The sequence below is a fragment of the Danio rerio genome, chromosome 4 (genome assembly GCF_049306965.1).
Source record: "Danio rerio strain Tuebingen ecotype United States chromosome 4, GRCz12tu, whole genome shotgun sequence".
Classification (NCBI taxonomy): Eukaryota; Metazoa; Chordata; class Actinopteri; order Cypriniformes; family Danionidae; genus Danio; species Danio rerio.
Genome location: NC_133179.1, coordinates 19,409,625 through 19,434,477, shown reverse-complemented (window position 1 = coordinate 19,434,477; position 24,853 = coordinate 19,409,625). Strand labels below are relative to the sequence as shown.

The 24,853-nt window shown below is 33.2% G+C and overlaps 3 protein-coding genes and 1 long non-coding RNA gene across 12 annotated transcripts in view; 2 read left to right on the top strand and 2 right to left on the bottom strand.

Moving 5' to 3' along the window:
- Positions 1-1,029: 1,029 nt before the first annotated feature.
- On the top strand, positions 1,030-5,310 carry cbll1 (Cbl proto-oncogene-like 1, E3 ubiquitin protein ligase). 4 transcript variants are annotated; one of them, NM_001309368.1, is made up of 6 exons: positions 1,030-1,139; positions 2,095-2,253; positions 2,348-2,451; positions 3,170-3,253; positions 3,366-3,439; positions 4,008-5,310. In NM_001309368.1, the coding sequence occupies exons 1-6, from the start codon at positions 1,127-1,129 to the stop codon at positions 5,020-5,022; spliced, it is 1,449 nt and encodes a 482-aa protein (NP_001296297.1). In that variant the 5' UTR covers positions 1,030-1,126; the 3' UTR covers positions 5,023-5,310. The 4 variants fall into 4 exon arrangements, with proteins under 4 accessions (NP_001296297.1, XP_017210471.1, NP_001296298.1 ...); XM_017354982.4 differs by having other exon boundaries at positions 1,119-1,246; positions 4,008-5,306; NM_001309369.1 differs by lacking the exon at positions 1,030-1,139 and adding an exon at positions 1,182-1,246 and having other exon boundaries at positions 2,095-2,258.
- A 465-nt stretch (positions 5,311-5,775) lies between these two features.
- On the top strand, positions 5,776-24,465 carry LOC110439362 (uncharacterized). Of its 3 annotated transcripts, none has more exons than XR_012402067.1 (14): positions 5,776-5,985; positions 6,082-6,123; positions 6,281-6,318; positions 6,714-6,866; positions 7,025-7,134; positions 7,358-7,583; positions 11,548-11,710; positions 16,186-16,291; positions 20,071-20,180; positions 20,256-20,319; positions 20,454-20,587; positions 21,988-22,483; positions 23,472-23,659; positions 24,415-24,465. It is a non-coding gene; the product is annotated as an uncharacterized lncRNA (long non-coding RNA). The 3 variants fall into 3 exon arrangements; XR_012402068.1 differs by having other exon boundaries at positions 5,949-5,985; positions 7,429-7,583; XR_002458176.3 differs by lacking the exon at positions 5,776-5,985 and having other exon boundaries at positions 6,036-6,123.
- Positions 5,844-19,017, bottom strand: slc26a3.1 (solute carrier family 26 member 3). 3 transcript variants are annotated; one of them, XM_021475049.3, is made up of 19 exons: positions 17,015-19,017; positions 15,509-15,648; positions 15,316-15,426; positions 15,033-15,193; positions 14,010-14,174; positions 13,768-13,920; positions 13,611-13,693; positions 11,778-11,925; positions 11,584-11,697; positions 11,414-11,491; positions 9,806-9,901; positions 8,785-8,891; positions 8,606-8,675; positions 8,427-8,525; positions 8,245-8,340; positions 7,349-7,567; positions 7,160-7,214; positions 6,705-6,838; positions 5,844-6,607 (listed from the first exon to the last, which is right to left on the bottom strand). In XM_021475049.3, exons 1-19 carry the CDS (start codon positions 17,140-17,142, stop codon positions 6,557-6,559), a joined length of 2,208 nt encoding a protein of 735 aa, XP_021330724.1. In that variant the 5' UTR covers positions 17,143-19,017; the 3' UTR covers positions 5,844-6,556. The 3 variants fall into 3 exon arrangements, with proteins under 3 accessions (XP_021330724.1, XP_021330725.1, NP_001129155.1); XM_021475050.3 differs by having other exon boundaries at positions 8,427-8,519; NM_001135683.1 differs by having other exon boundaries at positions 6,557-6,607; positions 8,427-8,519; positions 15,509-15,684; positions 17,015-17,142.
- Positions 19,069-24,853, bottom strand: part of slc26a3.2 (solute carrier family 26 member 3, tandem duplicate 2) — a 23,975-nt gene continuing 18,190 nt past the window's right edge. For both annotated transcript variants that reach the window (XM_005164755.6, NM_001040175.1), the window contains exons 11-21: positions 24,642-24,719; positions 24,438-24,533; positions 23,494-23,600; positions 22,814-22,883; positions 22,539-22,631; positions 22,370-22,465; positions 21,979-22,206; positions 20,841-20,895; positions 20,440-20,573; positions 20,272-20,346; positions 19,069-19,402 (exon numbers count right to left, since the gene is read on the bottom strand). In XM_005164755.6, the coding sequence (XP_005164812.1) occupies positions 19,352-19,402; positions 20,272-20,346; positions 20,440-20,573; positions 20,841-20,895; positions 21,979-22,206; positions 22,370-22,465; positions 22,539-22,631; positions 22,814-22,883; positions 23,494-23,600; positions 24,438-24,533; positions 24,642-24,719 (1,083 nt within the window). In that variant the 3' untranslated portion in view covers positions 19,069-19,351. The remainder of the gene's footprint in view (positions 19,403-20,271; positions 20,347-20,439; positions 20,574-20,840; positions 20,896-21,978; positions 22,207-22,369; positions 22,466-22,538; positions 22,632-22,813; positions 22,884-23,493; positions 23,601-24,437; positions 24,534-24,641; positions 24,720-24,853) is intronic.

Here is a 24,853-nt window from a genome sequence, read left to right as displayed (position 1 = left end):
TGGAACCTTGTTGTCAGTGAGGGGTGGGTATTTCGAACCACCCGAATCCCCCCTGGCTACGGGCTTGCACGTGTGATGGATACAGAAGACTTGCATCTCTAAACTCTGACGTTTTTAATCTCCTGTCAGTCTCTGGTAAGTAAATAATTTTGAAAATGCACTTGATATTTGTCTGTGGGTGTTTGAAAGGCAATAATAATGGCCAATAGTATTTTGTTTGTCTTTTATATGCAAAAATAAATAAATGTCCATCATGCATTTTAGCATGATTTATAGAATAATTGTTTGATGGCATCTTAAAAGACTTACAGTTCAGACCAATAGACTAATTAATTGTCATTTTAAACCCTTATTTTTTTTCCAATGCTTCAAACTGGTAACAAATTGAACTTTTTGATGCACTACATGGGTCAAAAGTGACCCGTTTAAGCTTATTTTTTCTATATCTATTTTATAGCTTGTGCATCAAAGGGTTGAAAACATTTTAGCAAGTACAAGGTCTAATCTGAAACGCTGATATGCTGTCAAAGATTTGTTTAAATTACACAGTATTTTAGTTTATCAAGAACTGCATGTTACTGAAGGGCAGTTGTATGTTACTGTATTGCAAAGCATTGTGAAAATTACTGTATATTTTACAGTAGATATATACATGTAATTCTGTAAATGCGTATACAGCAAGAGTAATGGTGCTGTAATTGCAAATACAGTAGTTTTGCTGTAATTGATTTACAGTAAATTACTGCCGAACTGCTGCCAGTAAGTTACTGTAAATCCTACAGCAAAGTGTTCATAGGGTATGTTACACCGATTAACAGTAATGCACTCATATTTTGACATTTAATTTTGACAATAATAAGGAAAATTTGTGTAAATAAAACCACCAAAAAAATTGAGACAGACACGTATAGCAATAATATTTATTAGCGAACATATTTACAAGACCACTGTCATAAGAAATAACACACTGTTACTGAATCAATAGTTTTTATGAATTTTCATTTTGCAATTTTCGAACGAGCACACAGTTTTGCCTTGAAGTGACTTTTGTTTTGAATACCTTGTGAGACTTCTGTTTTGAAGAGCACAAACCGGAAGCGTTGTTGAACGTTCCCTTCACACAGTTATGGACCATAGTGGTAAGGAGGGAAATTTCATAGTTTACAATCACAGTATTATTTCTCAGTTTAAAACGTGTTACATATAAGCAAATGGTAACTTCGCCGGGCGCTTACATACGTTTGAGGTTAGGCAAACAAGCTAGCTCAATTTGTGCATCCTGTTTAAGGCCTTTTACGAAATCAGCATCGGCCTCTGTGTCAATGTGGCGTTTATCTTCCTGAGGCCGTTTAATCGCGTTTGTTGAGTCTGTTAAATAAAGTCTGTAGCGAAATATAGATGAGAAGTGTGATAAAGCGTGCATACTGCTTGATTATTTAACCTTATCTTAGGTTTAGATAAATGGTACCATATATGCTTGCTAGTATGCTAACTGCTAACTTTAGATCGTTCACATCAGGATTTACACCAATATCAAAATTTCTTTATGCACAAATGTTTGTTTCTGAAGTGTTAATTTGTGATAAGTTAAGCTACTTTTTTAAAACTATTATGGATCGACTCGAGGGTAAAAACCAAGTTGTTTTCACCCTACTTCCTCAGGTAATTGATAGCATTAAAAATTACAGACATAATTGTTTTAATTTTTATTGAATGTATTGTTTCGATATGCAGACGACACACTTTGCGTGCATTTCTAGCACAAAACATGATGTCAGTTTTAAATATCCCATTTCATTTATTTTGAGACAAGAGAAGGGGGATTGTGGGAATCTTGTCACTCCATAGTTAAGAAAAACAGCCAGAAAAAGTTTTCACATTTGTCTGCATAATGAAATGTATATTATGTGTTGTGATTTAAAACTGCAAACAAAGTTTGATTAAAAAAATGAAAAAAAAATATGCTTTTTTTTTTTTTACATTAGACTTAAAAAGGTATTTATGTAAAGCTCAAAATCGTATAATTGACAAAATTATAGGTGTCAGAAGTCTTTTTTTTTACTGAAATATACATTTTTTTCTTTTTCCATACAGACAATGATATGCAGGGTACGGATGGGCCGTTAGGTGGTCCTGATGTCAGGAGGAGGATCCCAATCAAACTTCTTCCAAAGCAGGCCAGAAATAAACCTGCCCCACGACCCCAGAGACCAACGGGACGGTTACCATCCAAAAGCCATTCTGCAGAGGAAGGTAATGTGGGTGTAAAACAGTCCTCATATTATCACGAACATTTTGATGTGTTATGTTGCCCGGCTCGCTTTCTGATCACTGTTTCTCTCAAAAGGTTTTAACTTCAAGAAGGAGGACCGGTTTGATTGTGGTGTCAAATCAGGAGATGCTTTTGCAAGCCAGCGTCGCTTCCCACAGCAACTTTACTGGGATTACAAGGTAAAAAATGGATACTAAAAACAACCTTTTTTGTAGATTTGATTTGTTTATTTTCGAACAGAAATGTCTTACATAAAAATTATTTAACAAAAAATACATTTCAACATCGTCGAAATTAGAGCAGGATAAAACACAAGCTTATTATTTTTCCACCCCATTACCACATACATTATTTGTGTGTTACTTTTTTTTACTTAGATCATTGTATTGATAAAATATTTTATATGTTCTTTTAATTTTACTTTAAAATGTAAATATTTTATAGGAAGATTTGAATAATAATTATGTAATGATTGCTTAAATCTTATGTATTTAATACACAGCCCAAAATAAAATGGTTTTAAACTAATTTTAATAATTAAAAAAACGTAAACGCACAAATTTGTATTAAACCTATAGTTCAACAAATTTACAACAAATTTATTCAAACATACAGCTATGAGGGAAAATTGAGAGGAAGGTTTAGAAATGTCTCATTTATAGTGTTTAGTGATTAAATTGTAGTTTTAGTTTTCATCTGTGAACTTGATGACATTTCTTCTAAATTTATAACACAACTGCTGTCAGTTAGTTTATTTTTTGTGTAAAGTTTCAGATGTTTATATACATTTTAAGACAACACAGTTCTCCTGTTGAAACTTCAATAATTAGATGGTCATTTTTGAATTGCTGTAATAATAGTTTGCTGCTTTCTTTCTTTTTTTTTTTTTTTTTTAAGCTAAACTTGGTCGGTGAGAAGGATGAGACGCCTGTTCATTTCTGTGACAAATGTGGACTGCCGATTAAAACATACGGCCGCATGGTGAGAATAGTTGCATGAAGTGAATGCATGTAGATTTTTGTTGATGTGAATTAATACTTTCATGACTTGTTACATTTATTTTTTTTAACATGTTAAATTTATTTCTTCGCAGATCCCATGTAAGCACGTTTTCTGCTATGACTGTGCTTTACATCATGAGAGGAAGGGTGATAAGATGTGTCCAGGGTAAGAATAATGCACAGCTTTTGTCTTGCACAGCTATTGAACAGAACATTGTTTTGGGTGCATGTAAATATATAGTGGGAATCCTCCAATACAAAATTAGAAGCTTAAAAAAAATTTACTAAAACTCCATTGTGGAGACCACTTTGAATGTGAATGTTTTTGAGCATTGCTGCAATCAAATTACTTAATGATTTTTAGATTTATTTATTAAATAATCATCTTCAACAATTTGCATTCTACATTTCACAACAAAAAAATTAAATTCATCAAGAATTTTGATTTGCCTGGAATATGTTAGTCTTGAACTACTATGCATATTGTCAATTTGCATTCAGAAATTGTATACCCTATAAAAAATAACATTCTTTCACATCCGCCAATAATCAGTTACTTGTTCCAACCTATCTTGTTTTTTTTTGTTTTTTTTGTATAGGGTTTAACAATTTAAGTAATCTAGATATTCTTTTTATTAGGGTTATTGAAATCTGATTTTAACTTTAATGTCTCAAATTCTAGATTTATAAAGATATTTGACCAACTTTTCTTCTGCCTTGTCTTCTGTTTTCAGTCTAAATATGTACAGCTGTACAGACCCGGTCCAGCGGATTGAGCAGTGCCAACGTGGCTCTCTCTACATGTGCAGTATTGTTCAGGGTTGCAAACGGACCTATCTGTCCCAGAGGGACCTGCAGGCCCACATCAACCACCGGCACATGCGCTCTGGCAAGAGCTCCAGCAGCCGCTCTGACTCTCTCCACCTTCCTCCCTCTGAAGTGTCCGACCGCTTCCGCGTACCTCCACCTCACCTGCCCAAACCCCACGTACTCATCCCTCCACCTTTAGGCCATCCCGGACACGACCCATACGGCCCACCTCCTTCTGCTCATGATGACCTAAGACCTCAAGGACAACCACCTGGAGACATGGGCCCATCCCGGTCCCTCTCACAGGAGACCTTCCGAATCTCAACTGTCACCACTCGAAAACACAGCAACCTCATCACTGTTCCAATCCAAGATGATTCCGGCTCCGGACCATCCCGAGACCCGCTCTCTCAACCCGGAAATCCTCCCCCACCTCACCATCATCCTGGAGACTATACGGGTCAGCCTGTTGTGACCCATCCACACCACATGATGGCGCCACCTCAGCAGCATTACGGCCCGCCTCCACCTCCACCCATCAGTCACCCCATGCCACACCCGGGACAAGGCTCCAACACACCCCATATGGTCTTTAATCAAGCCCCTCCCCCTCTATCATCAGTCCCACCTCCGATAACCCCACCCCCCGGACACCTCATTGGTCAGATGCCACCATTTATGAACCATCCTCCACCCGGGCCACCCCCACAACATGGCGGACCCCCAGTTAATGCCCCGCCACCCCATCATTACAACCCTCAGTTTGCAGAGGACAAGAGCACACTCAGCCCGCCATTCAATCAGCCGGGAGGTTTGAGTCCTGGGATGTGGCCAGCCCCCAGAGGCCCCCCACCACGAATGCAGGGTCCCCCTCCGCAGGGACAGATGCCGGGGCCCCATCACCCAGATCAGGGCAGATACAGACCGTATTACCAGTAATAATGTGTATTTGATTTTTTTTTTCTTTGTTGTTGCCGAATAAAGTGATTTAGTTTGTCAAGCTGGCAGGGATTCAATTGCATATTTTATAGTCTGAAAACTATTAACTGTATAGCAAAGATCAGTACTCACTGAATGGTGTTTTAAAAATCTTGTCATCGTCAGATATTCAAACATTTACTTTTTAATAATCGAGCCCATACATGCTGCATTTTTAGGGGCTTTTGTTGATTGTTGAATGTGGTGTTTCTTGAATGTATTCACAATTAAATGTACAAATTCAATCTGTTTCTATTGTGTGATGTATCTGGTGTCTAACTTAATGCTTTAAATGTGTCTTTTTAAATAATAATAGCATATAAATATTTACAATCATTTAAAAAGCATATGGCAGTGTGATGTATTATATCTTGCACACAGAGGAGCTTTGAGTTTGTACAAACTTAAATCAACAGGTAAGTGATGAACATTATATGAGGATCTACACATCTGTTGGTCAGAGACTGGTTTCAAACAACAAGATATTAGAATGTTAATTGTTTTATGTTAGTATCCTACAGAGGTAATCAAAATATAAAGTTTAGTATGATTACTTTCATTTGTTGTAATAAGTTAAATAATAAGGGTGATTCTGTTTTTCGAATAAGTTAAGTGCTGACACTACTTTCACCCATTTGAGAAATTAAAGTACACTAAATTATTTAATAATATAAAATCATCCAATTGAATTGAACAAATTTAGACCTTTTTGAATTATTTGGCTATATTTTTACATGTACTTGTGTGTGCTGAGATATTTAACAAATATAAAGCAGACAATATAGCATTTTTAAACGTTTTATTAAACAAGCATTCATTTTAAAATACATTAATTTACATCACAGGTTTTTAAAAAGTTTATTACAACATTAATATATGCAGGACGCAGCTTATAAACGTGCAAAGTTCTCCCCGGAGAGACAAGTAGGTCATGAATGCATACACTTGACACAATAAAGTACATAAATATTTAAATACAGGAAGTAACATAAACACTGCAACATGGTTTTGTTTCTTTAGTAAATATGGTGTGGACTGCAAACGAGCAGATTTATTAATTCGGTAAGTAACGTTAGCCTATGATTGGTACGTGATCGATTGTCTTCATTGAGTCGGAATTAGCATACTAGCACGCTAGTTAGTGAGGTCTTGAAAACACGTTTCTTGCTATAAAAACTAAATTACCGCTTGTTTACATTTATTTTCTGTCTTCCCAAAGGACTAGGATAACCTCTATGGGTAGACTTTGCTTAAAAGGTAAGAAATTAACGTTATATTTATGTTCATAATATGAAAAATGTCTGATTGTTTGTCCACCTGTCATTAAATCCCAAACAAGCTGAATTCGTTTGCTCTAACGTTAAGTCCACTTACCAGTAAACATGATAACAATGCTGCTGCTGTGAAGTTAAACATTACATAGCCAGACTGAAATAAGTGTTTTTATAATGTGTAGTAAAATCCTCAGTATTTCAGCAGGGTTTTCTGTTCCTCATCACACAGTTAAACTGTCTCTCTGGATGACTTCATAGTTTATGTTTATATCCTGCAAACATTACAGATACATAGTTCAGTATGGACCACAGAAACTGCTTGTAATTTTAGGTTATGTCGAAATATTTAATCTGCATTAATCTAGCTACCTTTTCTAGTTCTCCATGATCTGGATGTGTCTCCAGAATGTGCAACATGGCATCATGAAGTGTGGGATAAAAGATTGAAGTCTTAATTTCGTCATCAAAAAATGTACAATGCTGAAGCTTCTCCATGATGTACACTGTGGCAAAAGCAGAAGGAGTCAGAAGGTCTGCAAAAAATTCTACCATTTATTTACCGTATACTTGTTAAAAATATAAGATGATTTGAACAATGTAAGCCATTGACTTTTATAGTTCTTCTATGGATGTAAGTGCAAATACTGCTCTCCAACATTGTTCAAAAGGTTTTCTTTAATGTTCAACAGGGAAAAGACACCCATAAATGTTTGAAACCACTTGATTATGCTTAAATTGATTTTCATTTTTGGGTGATTTTGACTTTCCCTATTATGAAGACTTTGGAATCAAATTGCAGGTAATAAAAAAGTTTTTTTTTTTACCATCACATGAAACTATGTAGACGTCCACCTCAATTCGTATAAACTCTTTCAAGGTCTGTAAAGATAAAAACAAACTTCAAAAATGCAGTTTTAAAGAATTTCTGATCATGAATGCAGGACATAGCTATATTTATATTAATAAATTTACTAAATTTACAGTGTAATATGTCTCATAATATAGTGTTTTACCGCTTTCAGACCCTTGAGTGCAGATACATCGATGAAGGAGACTGCACAGAAATCCAGGATTAAACTGTGTATGTTGACAGGAGGGACGGAGATGTTGGCAGGCAGTTGCGAGTTCCAGTTCACCTGGATTGGGAGATCTGAGAAGTCTATGGGCTGGTCAAGATCCTCCATACTGCCTTCTGATGTGTCAACTGATGGCTGTCTCAGTACAGGGCCTCTCTGGATCAAGAAGAATGTAAGTTTTGTTACTGCTTTCATATCGCAGAAGAACAGCTCCGTTTTTGTTATTAGACAGAATTTATTTACTACTATTTTTAAACATTAACATTAAACAAATTAAATTAAACCATACTAAAGATAGTTGCCCGTATTATCCTGCTCAATAAATTACATTTATTTATATGTGTAGGAAGATATAGTTGTCATTATTAATTTAGCCAATTAATGCAACAACAAAAAATAAGTCAGTATATATGAGGTCATATAGTTTTTTTTTATCTGGTCCAACTATTAGATAAAATTCTGATTTAAAAAAAATCTCATGTAACATAATCAGTAAGTTAAATATTTAACGGGTACTATACAAAATATTATATAAAATAAATTATTATTTTCAATCTAAAATATAATACTATAAATTGATATTATTAATTTTGTGTATGCCTCACACAGGTGAGTGGGTTTAACAAACCACATATAGAAAACAAACTCTTCTCTCTGACACTTAACAGACACTTGCACCAGATTTTTTGCACATTTGCACCAGACACATTTTTCTAATCACTCTATATAAAATAAAAACATTGTGCATTTATAAAGTGTGCTTCACACTGGTGAGTGGGCTTGACAAACCACCTGTAGAAACACATCTTATTATTTTAATAGCAAAGACTTACATCTGACACCTCCAGTTCTCCATTGCACAACATTTTTCTGATCTTTCGCAAGGCTTTGTTTCTTTTCTTCAGCACTCTCATTGGATTAAAACCTACCTGGAAGACAGCAAACATTTAGCGCCAAACGTTTAACAAACACCTATAATTTGTTGTAAACATCTGTAAAATAAAAAGTAGCTTACTTCCTGAACCAGTTTATCTCTAAAGAAATCGATGTTAGCAAAGAAGATGGGTGAGGGAATTTTAAATATTTTAACACCGTCAGGTTCGTAAATCTGAATCTGAAATCAAATCCCATTAAAATAAGCATTTGTAAAATAAATCAAAGAAAACTATAAAAAAGCATAATAGTGGCACTCACAGATGTGTAGTCTTTACGATCCCTATAGAGGTCAGTTCCTGAAATATTGGCCAGGACAGAACAACGTGGGCTGTTGCATACAAAATATTATCACATGTGGTCAATAAAAAATCACACAAAAAAACAATATTCTGCCTGTGCTTTGGTTTCAATTGAAGGTATTATGAATCCACACTTACAATTGAGTCCTGTAGACCACAGTGAACAATTCTGCCCCGATACCCACAGCCAAACCCAGATCCAAACCCAGAAACAGAGACGCCATGAAGGTCACCATCCAGGTCACCTGTGAAGCGAACAAACACATTTTACTTTAGTTTTGTTCTTGCTTTAAAAATGTTCAGACTCAGGGGTCAGAGTATAGTTGATCCAATTCTGTCATCTTTTTTACTCATCCTGTTTTGTGTTTATTTCTTTTGAACACAAAGAAATATATTAAGATATTATGGAAGTCCTTAGAGGTGACCTGTTATTATATTTTTCTTTCTTGTTTCTTGTTTGTGATCATGACAGCATTTTCTTGTGATCTCAACATATCATAAGTTTTCTCATTTTTATTATGTCTTAATTTTCTCATCTTGATATAGCAAAAGTTGATTTTTCTTAAGGTTACGGCTTATGTTTTTCTGCTTATTAGGCATAAGAGGATGTCCTTGACACGCTTACAGTAGCTATTTCATATAGTATTATTTGCAGGGATTCACTTTATAAAATAATTGTTAAGAACTTGAAAAAGAATGCAATAACGCAAAAGCAAGATCTTCATCATTCTTTATGTTGTTAAGTTGAGATCACAATAAATATAATTTATTTCCTCATGATCTCGATGTAACAAAAAGTCGTTTTCTCATGATCATAACTTAATTTTCTCATGATTACGAGAACATAGAGAGAGAAAATATAATAACGCATAGCCTTTCAGCACTTCCATAAAATATACTGAAGAAAGTAAAAGAAAACAGCCATTGACGTCCATAGTAATTTTGTCACTACTATGCATTTCAGTGGCTGCATTTTTTCCGACATTCTTCACATTATATTGTTTTGTTTTTATCAAAGTTTACAACCACTTGAAAGTGAGTAAATTATGAGAGGTATTTTTGGATGAACTAATCCCTTTAAGATAAAAACTACTCTAGAGGATTGAGTGATCAAAGACAATTCACAAAATAATCTGTGGTAATAAACCCACAAACTCACAAAATCCGGCCTGTCATTCCTCCATAGAAACGGCAGCTCACTGAACTGCATCAGCATGCCTTTCAGATTGACGATGACCAGAGCGCCCAGAACAGACTGGAAAGAAAAGCAAAACTGCCATAATTTGACTCCTACGTGACTAGAGTGCATAGTTTATATGTATTGAGAGTTTAAAACAACCATTTAAAAAAAATCTTTTGGAGGTCACTTATCAGATATATACAAGGTCAAATAGTTTATTTTTTTTAATCTCTCATAAAGTATGTTAGGCATCACTGTAAATAACTGTAAAGGTTTATTCAAAGATCAAGGGTCTTATTTATAAAACTATGTAGAAACCTTCCTAAAAGAGAATAGCTAATGGCTAAATTATGACGAATTAAAGCAGTTGAATATTTAAGTTAAATATGCACACTTTTACTGACAGCTGCGCACATTTCCTCTTCAAGTTTGTTTTTTATAGATCACAACCTTAACACTGCTTCAAACAAAGTGTCTTGAAGACATGTCAACACACAAACCAAACTTTTCCAGGCCTTAGCTACAACTACACTATAATCTTTTTAAATAGTTCCCGCATTAAATGTTCTAAGTTGAGTCAAATTATCAAAACAAAAATGATAAAATGATTTAATAAGTTACAGTAGCAAAGACATACAGTTTAAGTCAAAATTATTAGCCCTCCTGTGAAAAAATTTTTCCCAAATGATGTTTAACAGAGCAAGGATTTTTTTCACAGTATTTATTGTAATATTTTTTTTTCTGGAGAAAGTCTTATTTGTTTTTATTTCGGCCAGAATAAAAGCAGTTTTAATTTTTTTTAAACCATTGTAAGGTCAATATTATTAACCACCTTAAGCAGTATTTTTTTGATTGTCTACAAAGCAAACCATCATTATAAAATGCTGTGCCTAAATATTTCTCTTGAGGTTTTTTCCTTCACTTTTGTCAATTGGTGAAGTTTGTTCATCGCCTCTGTTGCCACTGGCTTGCTTGGTTTGGAACTTGTGGAGCTGTGCATCATTGGATTTGCTCTTCAGTTTTTGTACTTCCATCAGTGAAAATTAAATTGACTGAATTGAACTAAACCGATTTTAAACTCTGAAAACTGGACTGTTACAGTTTCAATTTACTAGAACTTCAATGTTAAGCTTCTTTGACACAAGAAAAAAGCACTATAGAAATAAACATGAATTGAATTGAATAAATACCCTAACTTGCCTAATTAACTAAAATACACATTTAAATTGCAATTTAAACTGAATGCTTGAAAAATATATCTAGAAATTAACTATTAAAACCTTTGTTTAGAAATGTGTTTGAAAAAAGTCCTATTTCTGTTATATAGAAACATATACGGGAGGCTATTAATTCAGCAGGGGTAATAATTCTCAGAAGGGCTAATAAAAAGACTTCAACTAAATGTTGCCATGGCTAATATGTGATTTAACTTTAATGTTTTAAGTCAGTTTAATGTAACGCAAGCTAAAATATGTAACATGTATTTGATCAAACTTTTAACACCCTAAACTATACAAAATAGCACAATAGTACTGTAGAGGACTACATTCAGTTTGCTTCTGTGTATAAAATCTAAAAAGTTCTTACCCTGGGTAGTGGCTCGAGTAGAAATCCTACTCCGACGATCACAATCAATACCATCATGGCTGAAAGGATTCCCGCTATCTAGGTAGAAGTGTTATAAAACAAACAATAACCATTTTGTCTTTGCTTTCTTGTAGTAAAATGGAGGAATGGCATGAGAGAGAGAATTTCACCTGCGTCTTTCCTCCTGTACTCTCCTGTATGGCTGTCCTAGAAAGTGCTGTGCTTGCGGCGAATGAGCGGAAAGATGCTCCAAACATGTTGCTCACTCCAAAGGCAATGAGCTCCTGTAACATACAGGTGAGTGTTTACAAATGTGTCCATTTTTATTATGCATCACATTTCAGACTATTTTTTATTTGCTCACCTGGTTTCCGTCAATCGTGTAGTCATGTTTGACAGAGTAGACTTTAGCTACTGAGAAAGCCACAGCAAATCCTACTATGGCCATAGGGAAAGCCTCCACTGCAGTCTCCTCAATGACTTCCAGGTTTGGAGCAACTGGAGATTCATATCTGCATAATAGAAATAGTAATATGTTTAGATTTTGATATAATATGCAGTGCTCAACTCAAATGAGTACACTCTATTTTGAAAGTGAACATTTGTATACATTTTTCAGTGAATATAGGTAATATATTATGGTGCATTTGAACAAAGCAGATTTATTAAACAGAGATATTTATTAAAATAATAGTTTAGTCACTGAACATCTTTAGAAATAGAAAGATAATTAATTTAAATCCATATGGTATATTGGAAAAAAATTACAAAAAGAAACAAAAAACCTGCAAAATTTCAATACAAATTTTTTGTTTCTTTTTGTAATTTTTTTTTATTTAATATTTTTCCTTAACATATAAATTTGGGTTTACTAATTTGGGACCATTATCATAAGTTGCTTTGTTTGATTCAGATTTAGATTTAGTTCTGGTTAATGTTTATATGCATGCTTAGTGTATATGCATGCATGAATATAATATTGTAAAGCTTTCGATAGTAAATTTAAATTTTAATGAGAGATTTTTGAGGGGTGTACTCGTATGTTAAGCACTGTATGTGCAATTCTGTGTAGATGACTGAAAAACTGGAATCCAATATTGTTTACAAATTCCGTTTATTTAATGTTTTCTAAACCTACACGTTTTAGGTAATGTCATCGGGGTGCTTTTGATCTAACTCATCTCATTAACTAAAGGATAGATTGTTTTGTCCCGTATTCAACTCCAAAGCAATGATTATGAAGTACATTTGAAATGTATCAGTTCAGTCATAATAATAGAACAAAAAACAAATAATTGAAATAAAATTACATAACATTTTATGTGAATGAATCTGGAGTATGCCAGTGTGATATTGAATTATTTAAATCCCAATGTTCAGGCTGACAAAAAAATAAAACGAAATTCCAGCGTTATGGACATTTGCAGTAAAAATTCAACATAAATTCACGAGAAAATATATGTTAAATTATATTAAAACATCTGTTTATATTTTCCAAAACAGCTAACCACACAGAGTTATAGGATCAGAATAGTGTTAATCACTAAACATGTTTTAAGAAAAAACAAACATGCGCTACGGATGTGAACGAAACAGTTACTGAGTTTACAGTTTACAACAAACTGCACAACCCAATACAAAATAATGCCAATTAAAAGGATAAGAATTGATTTTATTATATTTTGCATTTATGAGGAAAAAGCTTGTTTATGGATGTGACATCTGTTATTGAAATATTTATTAGTAGATTTGAATATTTTTGCCTTCAACTGTACATACACCTGTAGAAAAAGTATATGAATTTACAGTTTATAATCATAATTAAGTAAACATCTAAGAAGAAATCAATATTATACACATAACCACAATTACAGATAAGCATAATTCTTTCCCTTCTTTTAACAGTTAACCTTTTTTGGTTGAAACTTGGAAGAAATGTTGTTAGACTTAAAGATTAGAGACTATAATTACACACACACACACATATATATATATACAAAACCCATATCTTAAATAATATATCCAAATCCATATCTAAAATAATATCCAAAAGCCATAATCTAAAATATTTAACTCCAATCTAAAAAAAAATCCAATGCTCTATTAATTTTTCCATAGCAGTATATCATTATGCTGATTATACATATTTCAGTTTTATATAGTTGATTTTGTAGATTAGATATTGTTAGATTCTTACCCATTCACCATCTCCCCAACAATGACCACGTCAAATCGTTCTTCAAAGTTGAATGCATAAGAGACTCCGCAAGCGATAACAGTCTGTTGGATGAATTTAATGTAGTGTTCAAGCTTAATAAAGAAGCAGTGTGGTCATAAATATTAATTTAACCTACCATGATGACTTCTATAGGTATCGGCACAGGTAGTTTAGACTTGAATCTGTCATTGATCTCCTTCACAATAAGCACCAGTGCCATGATTGCAATAGATGTGACCAGGTCAGCCACATTTGTGCTAGTGATTCGGCTAAAAACTTCTACCAAAGTCTGAAATCAAAGACCGGATGTTTGCTTTATATACTAAACAGTCACAATATACAATATATTAGTGCATTAGAAAGGAAGCACTAACTTACATATATGATAGCAAGTGGCCCGTTTATACCTGGAAAATCCAGGCCCAGCACAAACCTGAGCTGGGAAACCAAAATGTGAACAGCGGCTGCGGTGGTGAATCCAGACACCAGAGTTTCTGACAGATACATGACTATGAAGCCAACCTGCAGCAGCCCCATTACAAGCTGAAAACAGAAAGAGAGAGGGTAGTGCTTTTATTTTATATTTAATTCTAAAATGTGTGCTATATTAAAAATAGAAATATCAAATTTATATTCAAAGGTTTTTAAATGTTTATTTGCAAATGACATTTTTACAAAGAAATTTATAGCGATGAGTCTTAAAGCTAGTGTATAGTATATTGGATATAACAAGGGCATACACTTGATATACACAGACAAGAAGAGTAATGTGATATTGTTTTCATTTAAATTGTTTTCAGGATTTTTTTTCTTTATTTAAAGTTATTGTTATGCATTTTTAGAGTAGCACACATTTTACCTCATGCTTCAGCCAGAATCAGAACAAAGTTTTAACATAAGATCATTTAATGCTTTATAATAATAATAATAACAACAACAACAGCAGCAGCTATTATTATTATTATTGTTGTTGTTGTTGTTGTTATTATTATTATGATTTTGGGTGAAATGTGATTCTCTTAATGATATATAATATAAATGTGTCGTGTCCTTAAGGAAAGTAATTAATATATTGAAATATATTGAGGAAATAGTTATATAATTTTTTATTATAAGGCTATAGGAATATTTAAATATTTGTTCCAATTGTCTGATAATAATAATAATAATAATAATAATAATAATAATAATAATAATATCATATTTTTACTATTTATTGGGGTGAAATACGAAAATATATGTAAAAATATAAATATTTATAAAAAACTGAAATTCATCAGTGTGAAAAAAGAAAATATGTGTATGTTTAATGAATTAATGGGATAAAAGAAAAATAAATGTAATATGGATAAATGTAAAAATTGGTCTACTATTTAACCGCTGATATTATAAATAACTAACCTGAAATGCACCCATGAGAAAAGTAACAGAGGAAGCAACTAGAACTCTCTGTTGCTCCAGGCTCAACCCTTCAAATCCAGTGATGTTGAACGAGGGTCCCTCATCAGGCACTAGTCGTGTCACAACAGCACCCACCATTAGACTCAGAATTGGAAAAGCCCCTAAAACACAATCCAATTACAAAGCACAGCCTAATTCATCCATGTCCAAACCTTCACTCTATTATAAAGTCTAATTAAGTAGTCCTAACTAATGATGTTGCATTGCTCAAGATTACACATACCCACTGACAGGTGTCTTGAGGTGCCCAAAAAGAAGTAGATTATAGCAGGGAAGAATGCAGTATATAGTCCATATCCCGGAGGTAAAGAGGCCAGCAAAGAAAATGCAAGTCCTGATAAAAAAATAAAGTAAAATGCGAAAGTGAAGTGTTTATGACTTGAAAAAATAGGTTTAGCTAAACTAGCATACAATACCTTGTAGCACTGCCACTAGTCCTGTGCTGATGCCTGAAACAATATCACCTAGTAGCCATTCTTTGATTTTGTAGTCCTTCATCCATCCAATGAATGGAAAAAGCGAAAGAGCTGCATTCTTTGCACGTTTCGCATCACAACTACAACATAAACACAATTTGCTAAAGCTTACGCCGCTCAAAAGGCAAATCATAAGAGCAAATTTATTTTGAACCAATAAGAACAAACTTCATAAGAACAAACTTCACTATCATTTGAATTTTCCAGCCCATGCTCATTGGAAAAATGTGTCTTAGCCTACATTTTTGTGAAATGTAAAATAAGTTGCCCCGGTTACATTTTTGTTGCATGTTTCAGATGAAAAATGCAATAGAGGTGGGCAAACCTGGTTCTGGAGGGCCGGTGTCCTGCATAGTTTAACTTCAACACCAATCAAACACACCTGGACATGCTAATCAGTGTCTTCAAGATCACTAGAAATCTATAAAGTGTGTTTGATTGGAGTTGGAGCTTAACTGTGCAGGACACTGGCCCTCCAGGACCGAGTTTGCCCACCCCTGTCCTAAACCCTTCCCTAAATACAACCAATAGTGTTTTCAAAAGCAAACATTAGAGAAAAGTGCTGTGTGACCACATAGTTTTACCTTCTTTTTACATTGCTTTCTTCTCTTTTATAGAACAATGATTCTCCTAACTCAAACTCGAGTTCCCTGCATTACAAGTACAACACTGTTCAAACCAAGCATTCTACAGACTGACCACACTCCATATGGAGATGAACAGGTGAGGCAAATATCATCAATTTCAAGGCAAAGACCTCATTTAAGTTGTTTTTTGGTATTTATTTAGTGATGTGCAAAGAAAAAATCATTTATTTGTTGATAATATCTCCCTCTAAATATAATTAACATAATACGGAACAAATGTTTTTGTAATCAAACTTTACCGTAGTATTCGTTTACCTAAAACTGCAAAGAAACTGCTAGAAACTAGAAAAATATGCAAGCTGATGTAGGCTGAAGCACATACTTTCAATGAGCTTTTTGTTGAGCCAATTAATCACCTAGTTTGATCAACTAGAATTTTCTGGTAACTATTGCAGTTCAAACTTGAAGACAATTTCGATTAATATTGTTTTTTACATGTAACGTAGTAGGAAGAACTGGCTTTAGTTATTGTTTAGTGAATCAACAAGCATTATAGTTGGTAATAAAGCTGTTCAAAACTCAAAACCTTAATTGAAAATTTTCTAAATCTCCAAACTAAGTAAAGATTAAACTTTTAATCAGTCTTTAATTAATCTTTCTCTTTTCTTAAAACACTTAAATTATTTGTATTTTTTAACATTTTCTGCTCTTAATTAAATCCCTCGGTTGCACGATTTCCACACTTTATCAACAGTAAATACACACGTCTTACAGATTAAAAGTGGCTGTTTTAAATATTCAGTAAAATGCTAACAACAGGCAAATACTTAATAAACAATCTTTGCTGTTTGAGTCTTACCTGAAATAGTCTTTGAGATGGTGACGTAGTGTTTTGCGCTTTCTGTTGATCCTCTCATGTTGCTCTGCGAATGAATCCTCTGAAAACAGAGGCCTGACCACCACATAGTGTCTGCCGAAAGGCTGCATCCTGATTAGTTCATTCGCAGAAGCATCTCAAGAGCTTTATATCATCTGGATTGTTTGATCAGGGAGCCGTCATTAGTCTTATCACATTAGTCTGATGGGCTGTCTTTTGTGCACATATGCAATCATTGATGGATTTTTATCTCTATGATTTTTTGAGTCATTCTTCCTTATTTACACATATTATAGAGAAGGAAACATAAAAGTAGAGCTGCGGGAACAGGTACGTGAATGCACGTGGATTTGTTAGGAATTATTGTGCAGACATCAACAGTAGAAAATGATTAACTTCCGCCATTCAGACTTCAGAGATCTCTTTTGTTTCATCCAGAAGAGCTCCTTATGAATGAGAAACATAATATTAAAACTTTAACCTGGTCTTCAGGTTAGCAGGTTAGTCTTTTCATATCATTTTTAAATAACATGCTTTTTCCCTTTTGCACTGTGAATTTCTACATCTTTGAACCTCAACAACATATCTACAGCCAAAATAAAATTAATAGTCTATTGACGTATATAAAGGCTGTCTATTAAGGATATCAATGCTGTTTATATTCTTCACTTATCTGCGTATACTGCCCATTCCTTTTTGTAAGCCTACAGCTTTTCATCAGTAGCCACAGATATTAATTCATTTTGCCTCTATATGTTCTTTTAAATGCTGACAGCAACCCTGCAAGCACTTTTTGTGCTTTTGAAAGGAGTATAATAGACATAAAAATATAGATAGTGTGGCTTAAACAAACCTAAATTTGGTATGTCAGTGAAAATCAAATAGATGTAAAGGAATAGGCCAAAGCTAAACAAATATGCAGGAATGAATGACCAAAATGTGAAGTCTGCTTAAACTCTTTTTTTTTTAGCTATTCCAGGGTGTCTATTTAAAAATTGTTCAATCACAGCCCAAATTTAGCCTTATTTTAGCCAAGACCTCCATGATCAAACTTATATTAGGCATCTATTAAACACAAAATTTCATTTTATGAATCACCAAGGACCACAGTTTCAGCTAAACATCTTCATCTTGAGGGAGAGCCAATTTATACATGTTCAATTTTGGGTGAAATTTCACATTAACTGACCATCAAACCTCATTCTGTGACCAATTTATGTATGAAATGATGGTGATTCCAAAGGTTCACGTACGTTATCCTGCTATTATGTTATTTGCTACTAACAAGACTCAAAATGACTCTGCAACTTCCATTTTGTACAGTGTGATTTAACCAAATAGAACTTGTTCCAGGATCAATATCCTTTGTTTATCAAGGAAACACATTCCACAGTCATAGCTGAATCATAATGCTAACCTTCACTTCAGAAATCAGAGAGACATTATTAGGCTGTTTTGTTGTTCAGCCTAATAAAGCTTTAACCCATAAATGTGATGCTGAAATCTGATTGGTTATTGTGAATGTTGTTCCAATACAGGAAAGGATGCTTTTACTTAAATCGTGTTAAGTAATCTATTTTACAACACGTGCTACTGTTTATTTTCATGTAAGATGATATAATTTAGTGTAAGTTAATGGCCTTTATGACCTTTTCCATGAAAAGAGTTCTCCTTATTACATACTAATGGTACTTTATAATTAATAGGTGTAAAACTTTATTGACACTTTGAAATTTGAAATCTTTAATGTAAATAAACGCATAAATAATATTTATGCCATGTTATTTTCTTCATGATCAAATTATTTTATTGTAATTGAGGAAGTCATGATTATTTTTTCCTTTAAATAATTAAGCTACAAATAAAGTTTTTTTTTCTTGTCCTCTTCACTTCCTCAACCATTACTTCCTTTTTCAGACAGATATGTTTAAGCATTAGATTTATAACACATATTACTTTAGTGAAAGTAAAATAATTACATCTGCACGCGCAATCATTTGTATAATAGTAGAAAAAAATAGTCAAGAAAGACAATGCATATTTGAAAAACATTCTTTCTCTATTTCAGAATAAAAATAGTTCACATAAAAATACATACTATTCAAAAAGGAAAATGTACATGTACAAAAGGCACTGACGGCGAACAAGTAAGAGTTTACCACAAATCAATAAATTAGGGACATGACACATTGACAATCTAACTTATTTGGCATGCAGCACAGTTTACAGAATACAAAACTGCTATGTGCTAAATCATCACTGCTAGTTCATTCTTATATACTGTACATTGGGTTCAAAATTTGACATGGTGTTTTCATTTCAGAACCTTGTCTCTGGTTTGGGGTCTGTTTCCTCTTCTATTTTCATGTCCTGCAAAAAAAAACAAAAAAAAACAAGTATTTTATTATTAATTAAAATAGTATGTTTTTCCTACATTTCATGATATATTGTGTGAATAATGGGAGAAAATTCCTTTAAAGTGCATGTGAAATTAAACTTTACAGTGTTCATTTTGCTAGCTCACAAATAGGCAGTAATATTACTGAGCAGTAATATTAATTATTAATTAATTATTTTGATATTGATAATTTTTAATAATTATTAAATAATTAAGCAGTCCATGAATATTTGCTTAATGACTTCTGCAGCAATTTTCAGGTGTGGTAAATATTATTGGACTAAAAAAAGTGGAGGAACTAAATACTAATGTCAGGTTAAATTACAGTGTTTTTCACATTATTTTCATGACACATAAAAAAAAATCACAAAGCCAAATGCACCTCTCACTCTGTTTTACAAATGGACTATTTATGGCACAACTATTTATAGTACAGTACACTTATTGTGTGGGAAAAAATGAATACTAAACACTAAACAGATGTTGTAATAAACAAACAGCATCTGAGGTAAATTAAAAGTTATACTATTGTAAATAATGTTCAGTTTCTAGCACCGTCTTTCATTTTGCCTCATAATATCTCAATACATCATCACATGTATTCATTTCGTATGTATGTTTTTTTTTTTGACTCTCAAAGTTCTATGGATCTTGACTTGCATCTTATGGATCGCCATGGGCCATGGTTTGAGCTATAAATCTTCTTTAATGTTGAACTGGAGAAAAAAGTCATCTACATATGGGCTGAAGGTATGTAAACACCTTGAAAAAATATTCATTTTTGGGTTTTGTGTCTTTTTAAAATTGCATTATTTAATATTTCAGGTTCAATCTTTCTTACTGCAATTTCTTGGAGAGCCACACCATTGGAGACACTGCTGCCATTAAGGTGTTGATACTGATGACTTCCCGAGACCTGTTTGCATATGTTTAAATCATACAGACATTTTAACAATGCAGTTTTAATTAATTGCAAAAACTAATGAAAGATTCAAATACATCTGTTTACCTTCTCACTCACAGTCCTTGGTGGATGGGACTCTTGAATGTACAGCACTGCATCGTGGATGGTCAGAAAGAAGATAGACGACTTGATTTCATCATCAAAAAACTTACAGTTCTTTAGCTTCTCCATGATACCCGCTGGAAATGACAAGGTCTGAGTTACTACAAGTTTTTATCATTCAATTCAATTCCATTCATCTTTATGTCTATATTGCTTTACAATTGTCAAAACAGCTAAACATAGAAGTTCTAGTAAGTTGTAACTGTCAGTCCTAGAAGTAGACTAGAAGTTCAGTTCATTATTGCAGCTCATTACACTACATTATAATTGCAGATAAAGGAAAACATTGTAAAATGCTCTACAAATGCCCTTTAACCTGCAGTCAGAAAGGAAAAAGTACTTACTGTCACAACCTACTATGTAAACATCAACATCAATGCGTATAAATTCCTTTATGGCCTGTAAACAGAAGAGTTTATGGTTGATTAGGGATGGATTTATATGATCAAACTATACCGCTTGTACAACCCCAGTTCTGAAAACATCTGAGCATTTAAGAACAAGAATTATTTAATTTCACAAAAGTACAAAGACAAAATTTCCAGTGTTTTCACTGACCAACTAAATTAATGCTGTCAGTAAATATATAAACATTTTGATGGCTGTAACACACTCCAATAATGCTGGGTTTGGGACTTTCATGTTTCCTCAATTTTTTCACAATATTATATATGATAATTTGGGAAAGATTTGAATTCTTAGCTTTTTTTTCCCATGTAAAATGTGTTTTTTGTCTTGTTTTTGACAATTCTTTCAAAATCTCACAAAATCCTGAGACGATGCCTTTATTTACACTCTAAAAAACAATTAGTTACATAACTTTAAAAAGTGAGTAAACCTGTTTCCCTAAAAGCAACAATTTAGCTTAAAGTAAGCAACTTGCAACTGTTAGGTTGATTTTTATAAGTATGACCATTAATTTACTTAATATTTATAGTCAATTAATCACTTCATAATCAGCAGCTTTACTTACTTTTCAATCTGTAAAGTCAGCTAATCACTTTATAAGTAACAGGTTTACTCACTTTTTAACAAGTCAATGAATCACTTTATAAGCAACAGGTTTACTAATTTATTATTTTTTTAAGTAAAGTTAACTAATCTAGTTAACTTTAGCTAATCCACATGTATGCCCAATTTACCGGCTTATTGTAACCTCTTATTGGAATCAGTTTCAAAACTGACTCACTTGGATAATTTAAAACCTTTTTCGATTTTATTTTTCCTCTGTCCTAACTGAGAGTGCTGCAGATATCGAAATATCTCTATATTGTCAAAATACATAGAAGTTCATCAGTTAAAGCAACAACTTTTAGGAGTTAAAAAGTTAAAGAGATTTAACAAAAAACAGATTCTGGATTTTACTATATTTTACCAAATGTTTTTGTTATTTGGGTTGTTCAATTTATTGAGGAATATTAAGACATTAGTTAAACTGTATAAATGGATGCTTTGCTTTCATAATGAACACAAGTGTTTTACCGCTTTCAGACCCTTGATTGCAGATATGTCTATGAATGAGACGGCAGAGAAATCCAGGATTAAACTGTGGATGTTGACCGGAGGGACGGAGATGTTGGCAGGTAGTTCTGCGTTCCAGTTTATCTGAATGGGAAGATCTGTATAATCCGTGGGCTGGTCAAGATCATCTGCGTTGCTGTCATACTCTGACTCTTCAATTGGCATTAAACATGTGGTCTGTAGTCCGTTCTATATCCAAAAGAAATCAAAGGAACTTCAGATAGATATCTAAATGATAAGATTCAGGTGTTATTTAGATAGATAGCTAAATAAGATTACAACTACATTACATAACGCTCATTAGGAAGTCCTTGAGTTCACTCTTATGATGTTATAAATAGAGAACACGTACTGAGGTTAAGGTCAGCTCTCCTTTCTTTAACATTTTCTTAATCTTCTTCACAGCCTTGTTTCTCTTCCTCAGGATTCTGAGAGGATTAAAGCCCACCTGCATTGAAGGAATCTGGTTAGTTTTTTTTTAAATCAGCTGAGGGTTTTCACAGTGAAACTCATGTACTCACAGCATCCTTTAGTTTGTCTCTAAAGAATTCGATATTTGCAAAGAAAATGGGAGATGGGATTCTGAAAATCTTCACTCCCTCTGGCTCAAAGATCTGGAGGAGAAATAGAATGAAATATAAAACCTATGCAAGCCTGTTTATCTAATTCATTTGATTTTAAGATGCACTTTAAACTGGTCCATCATGGACATTGACACACCAAGTTATAAATGAAAGACATTTTGGCATACTATGTTGCCAAATATGGAGAAGCCACGTATTTGTGGTGAACTTACATTGATGTAATGTTTACGATCTCTGTAGATATCTGTCCCCGGGATATTAGCCAGGACACAGCAACGTGGACTGAGAATCAAAATAAATTAACTGATTATATAATAAAAAGAGATTAGTTATTTCACTTAAAAAAAGTAAGTGAGCCTGGATTTTTCCCCCCAATTTTCTAATATATTGTTTTTTTTTACATTAAATAACCATAATACTAAATTGTTTTATCTTTGTTGACTTAGATGACTTTAAAGTAAAAACATTTCATCCATCTTGTGTCTTTATTTGAGGGAAATAGTTTTATAAGAACATAGCTAGAAGATTTTCTTTTTAAAGATTCAGCAAAAAATAAAAATAATTCACTAAATAATCACTTGCATTTTTTTTGCTTTTATTTATCTGTGTAACTTGCAACTTTTAAGTTGACAACCTAATTTTTACAATTATTGTTTGCTTAATAATTTTAAGGCAAAAGATTTACTATTTTTTAAGAAACGAATACATTTTAAAGGGACAGGTTTACTCACTTTATTAAAGTAAACTTAAATAATCAGCTTTTACAATGCAAAAGATCATTGGAAAGATACATTTCCTATGTTATTTATCTCTAATAAATGGAAGGTATATTATTTTTTGCTGACCACTATTTATTTTATCCATATTCAGTTAATTGGATGTCAATACTTACAACTGAGCCCTGAAGACCACAGTGAGAAACTCCAGTCCAAGACCAACAGCCAGGCCAATGTCCAGCCCCAGGATTATAGCAGCCAAACACGTTCCTACCCAAACAATCTAACAACAGAGTGGGACACAATCAGTGATAAACCACTGGACAGTCGAATTCTTTAAAGGTGAGACACTGCAGTCAAAAATACATGCACATTGAGATTTTGGGGTTTTCTTAAAGAGTAAAAACATCCACATTTTTAAAGTTTGAACTAAGGTAGACTCAATGCAATTTTTTAAATTAGTTTATTAAGGCATAAATCTCCTCTTTACCAATACATCAAATTTCCCAGTTTTATGCATATTTATATTCTAAATGATTTTATTGTGGGACATCATCATATATAATTTGCCTGATTATGTACAACATGTCATTCTACAGAAGATGTCTGTCTGTCTGTCTGTCTGTCTTTGACTCTTAATTTGTCTAAATTAAAACAAGAATTATGAATCTGGATTCATTTAATGTTCAGATTTTTGTACTAGATATGTGTGCGGATTAGTGTGTATTTAACTTAATCATTTATGTCTCATTCACATATTTAACTGGACATTTTAGAAAACTGGTTGCATAAATGTTTGCATTTATAATAATTAGTCAACTAGGGAAATAACTATTTGTGAATTACATTCTTTACCCTATTCACCTATTCTAATTTGCTGTATTTTACATTGATCTCAGAAGTTGAAATTTAAATTCAGGTTGTCTGTTTGTATTACTACTGTTGGAAGTGCGACCTCTGCATAAAACATATGCCAGATAAGTTGGGGGTTCATTCCACTGTGGTGACCCCAGATTAATAAAGAGACTAACCGAAAAGAAAATAAATGAACAAATGTTTGTATTACTCTTATTCTGAAATTCTTACTTTGCTTTTAGAGACTGAAGACAAAGACACTTACGCAGTCGGGACGGTCTTTCTTCCACAGGTAAGGAACTGTAACCACCTGCATCAACATCCCCTTTAGGTTCACAATCACCACTGCACCAAGAACAGACTGCAGTGACACAGCAAACAAATATTTCAAATATTAACCTCAAATTACAAACACTTCTTTGCTATTTTTTAGGACAGCGTAGGAATTTTTACAGGATTTTATTCCTACCTTTGGCAGAGGTTCCAACAAAAATCCAATTCCCAAAATGACCACCAACACGATAATAGCAGAGAGTAAGCCAGCTATCTGAAATGGAAATTTTTAAAGGGGAATTATAACTTTTGTAAAGCAGGGATGTATATAATTGTTCAAAAGTGAGACATATTTTACTGCAATTCAACCAAATACTGTTCTAAAATCTTTAAAAATGTATAAGTTTT

Coding starts and splice junctions, on each gene's coding strand:
- slc26a3.1 (NM_001135683.1), bottom strand. CDS start 17,142: ATGCAGCCTTTCGGCAGACACTATGTGGTGGTCAGGCCTCTGTTTTCA. Junction 14,175..15,032: donor TTCTCATGGGTGCATTTCAG/GTTAGTTATTTA, acceptor TTCTGTTTTCAG/CTTGTAATGGGGCTGCTGCA. Junction 8,341..8,426: donor GAGATAAACTGGTTCAGGAA/GTAAGCTACTTT, acceptor GCTGTCTTCCAG/GTAGGTTTTAATCCAATGAG.
- cbll1 (NM_001309368.1), top strand. Junction 2,254..2,347: donor AAGCCATTCTGCAGAGGAAG/GTAATGTGGGTG, acceptor TTCTCTCAAAAG/GTTTTAACTTCAAGAAGGAG. Junction 2,452..3,169: donor AACTTTACTGGGATTACAAG/GTAAAAAATGGA, acceptor TTTTTTTTTAAG/CTAAACTTGGTCGGTGAGAA.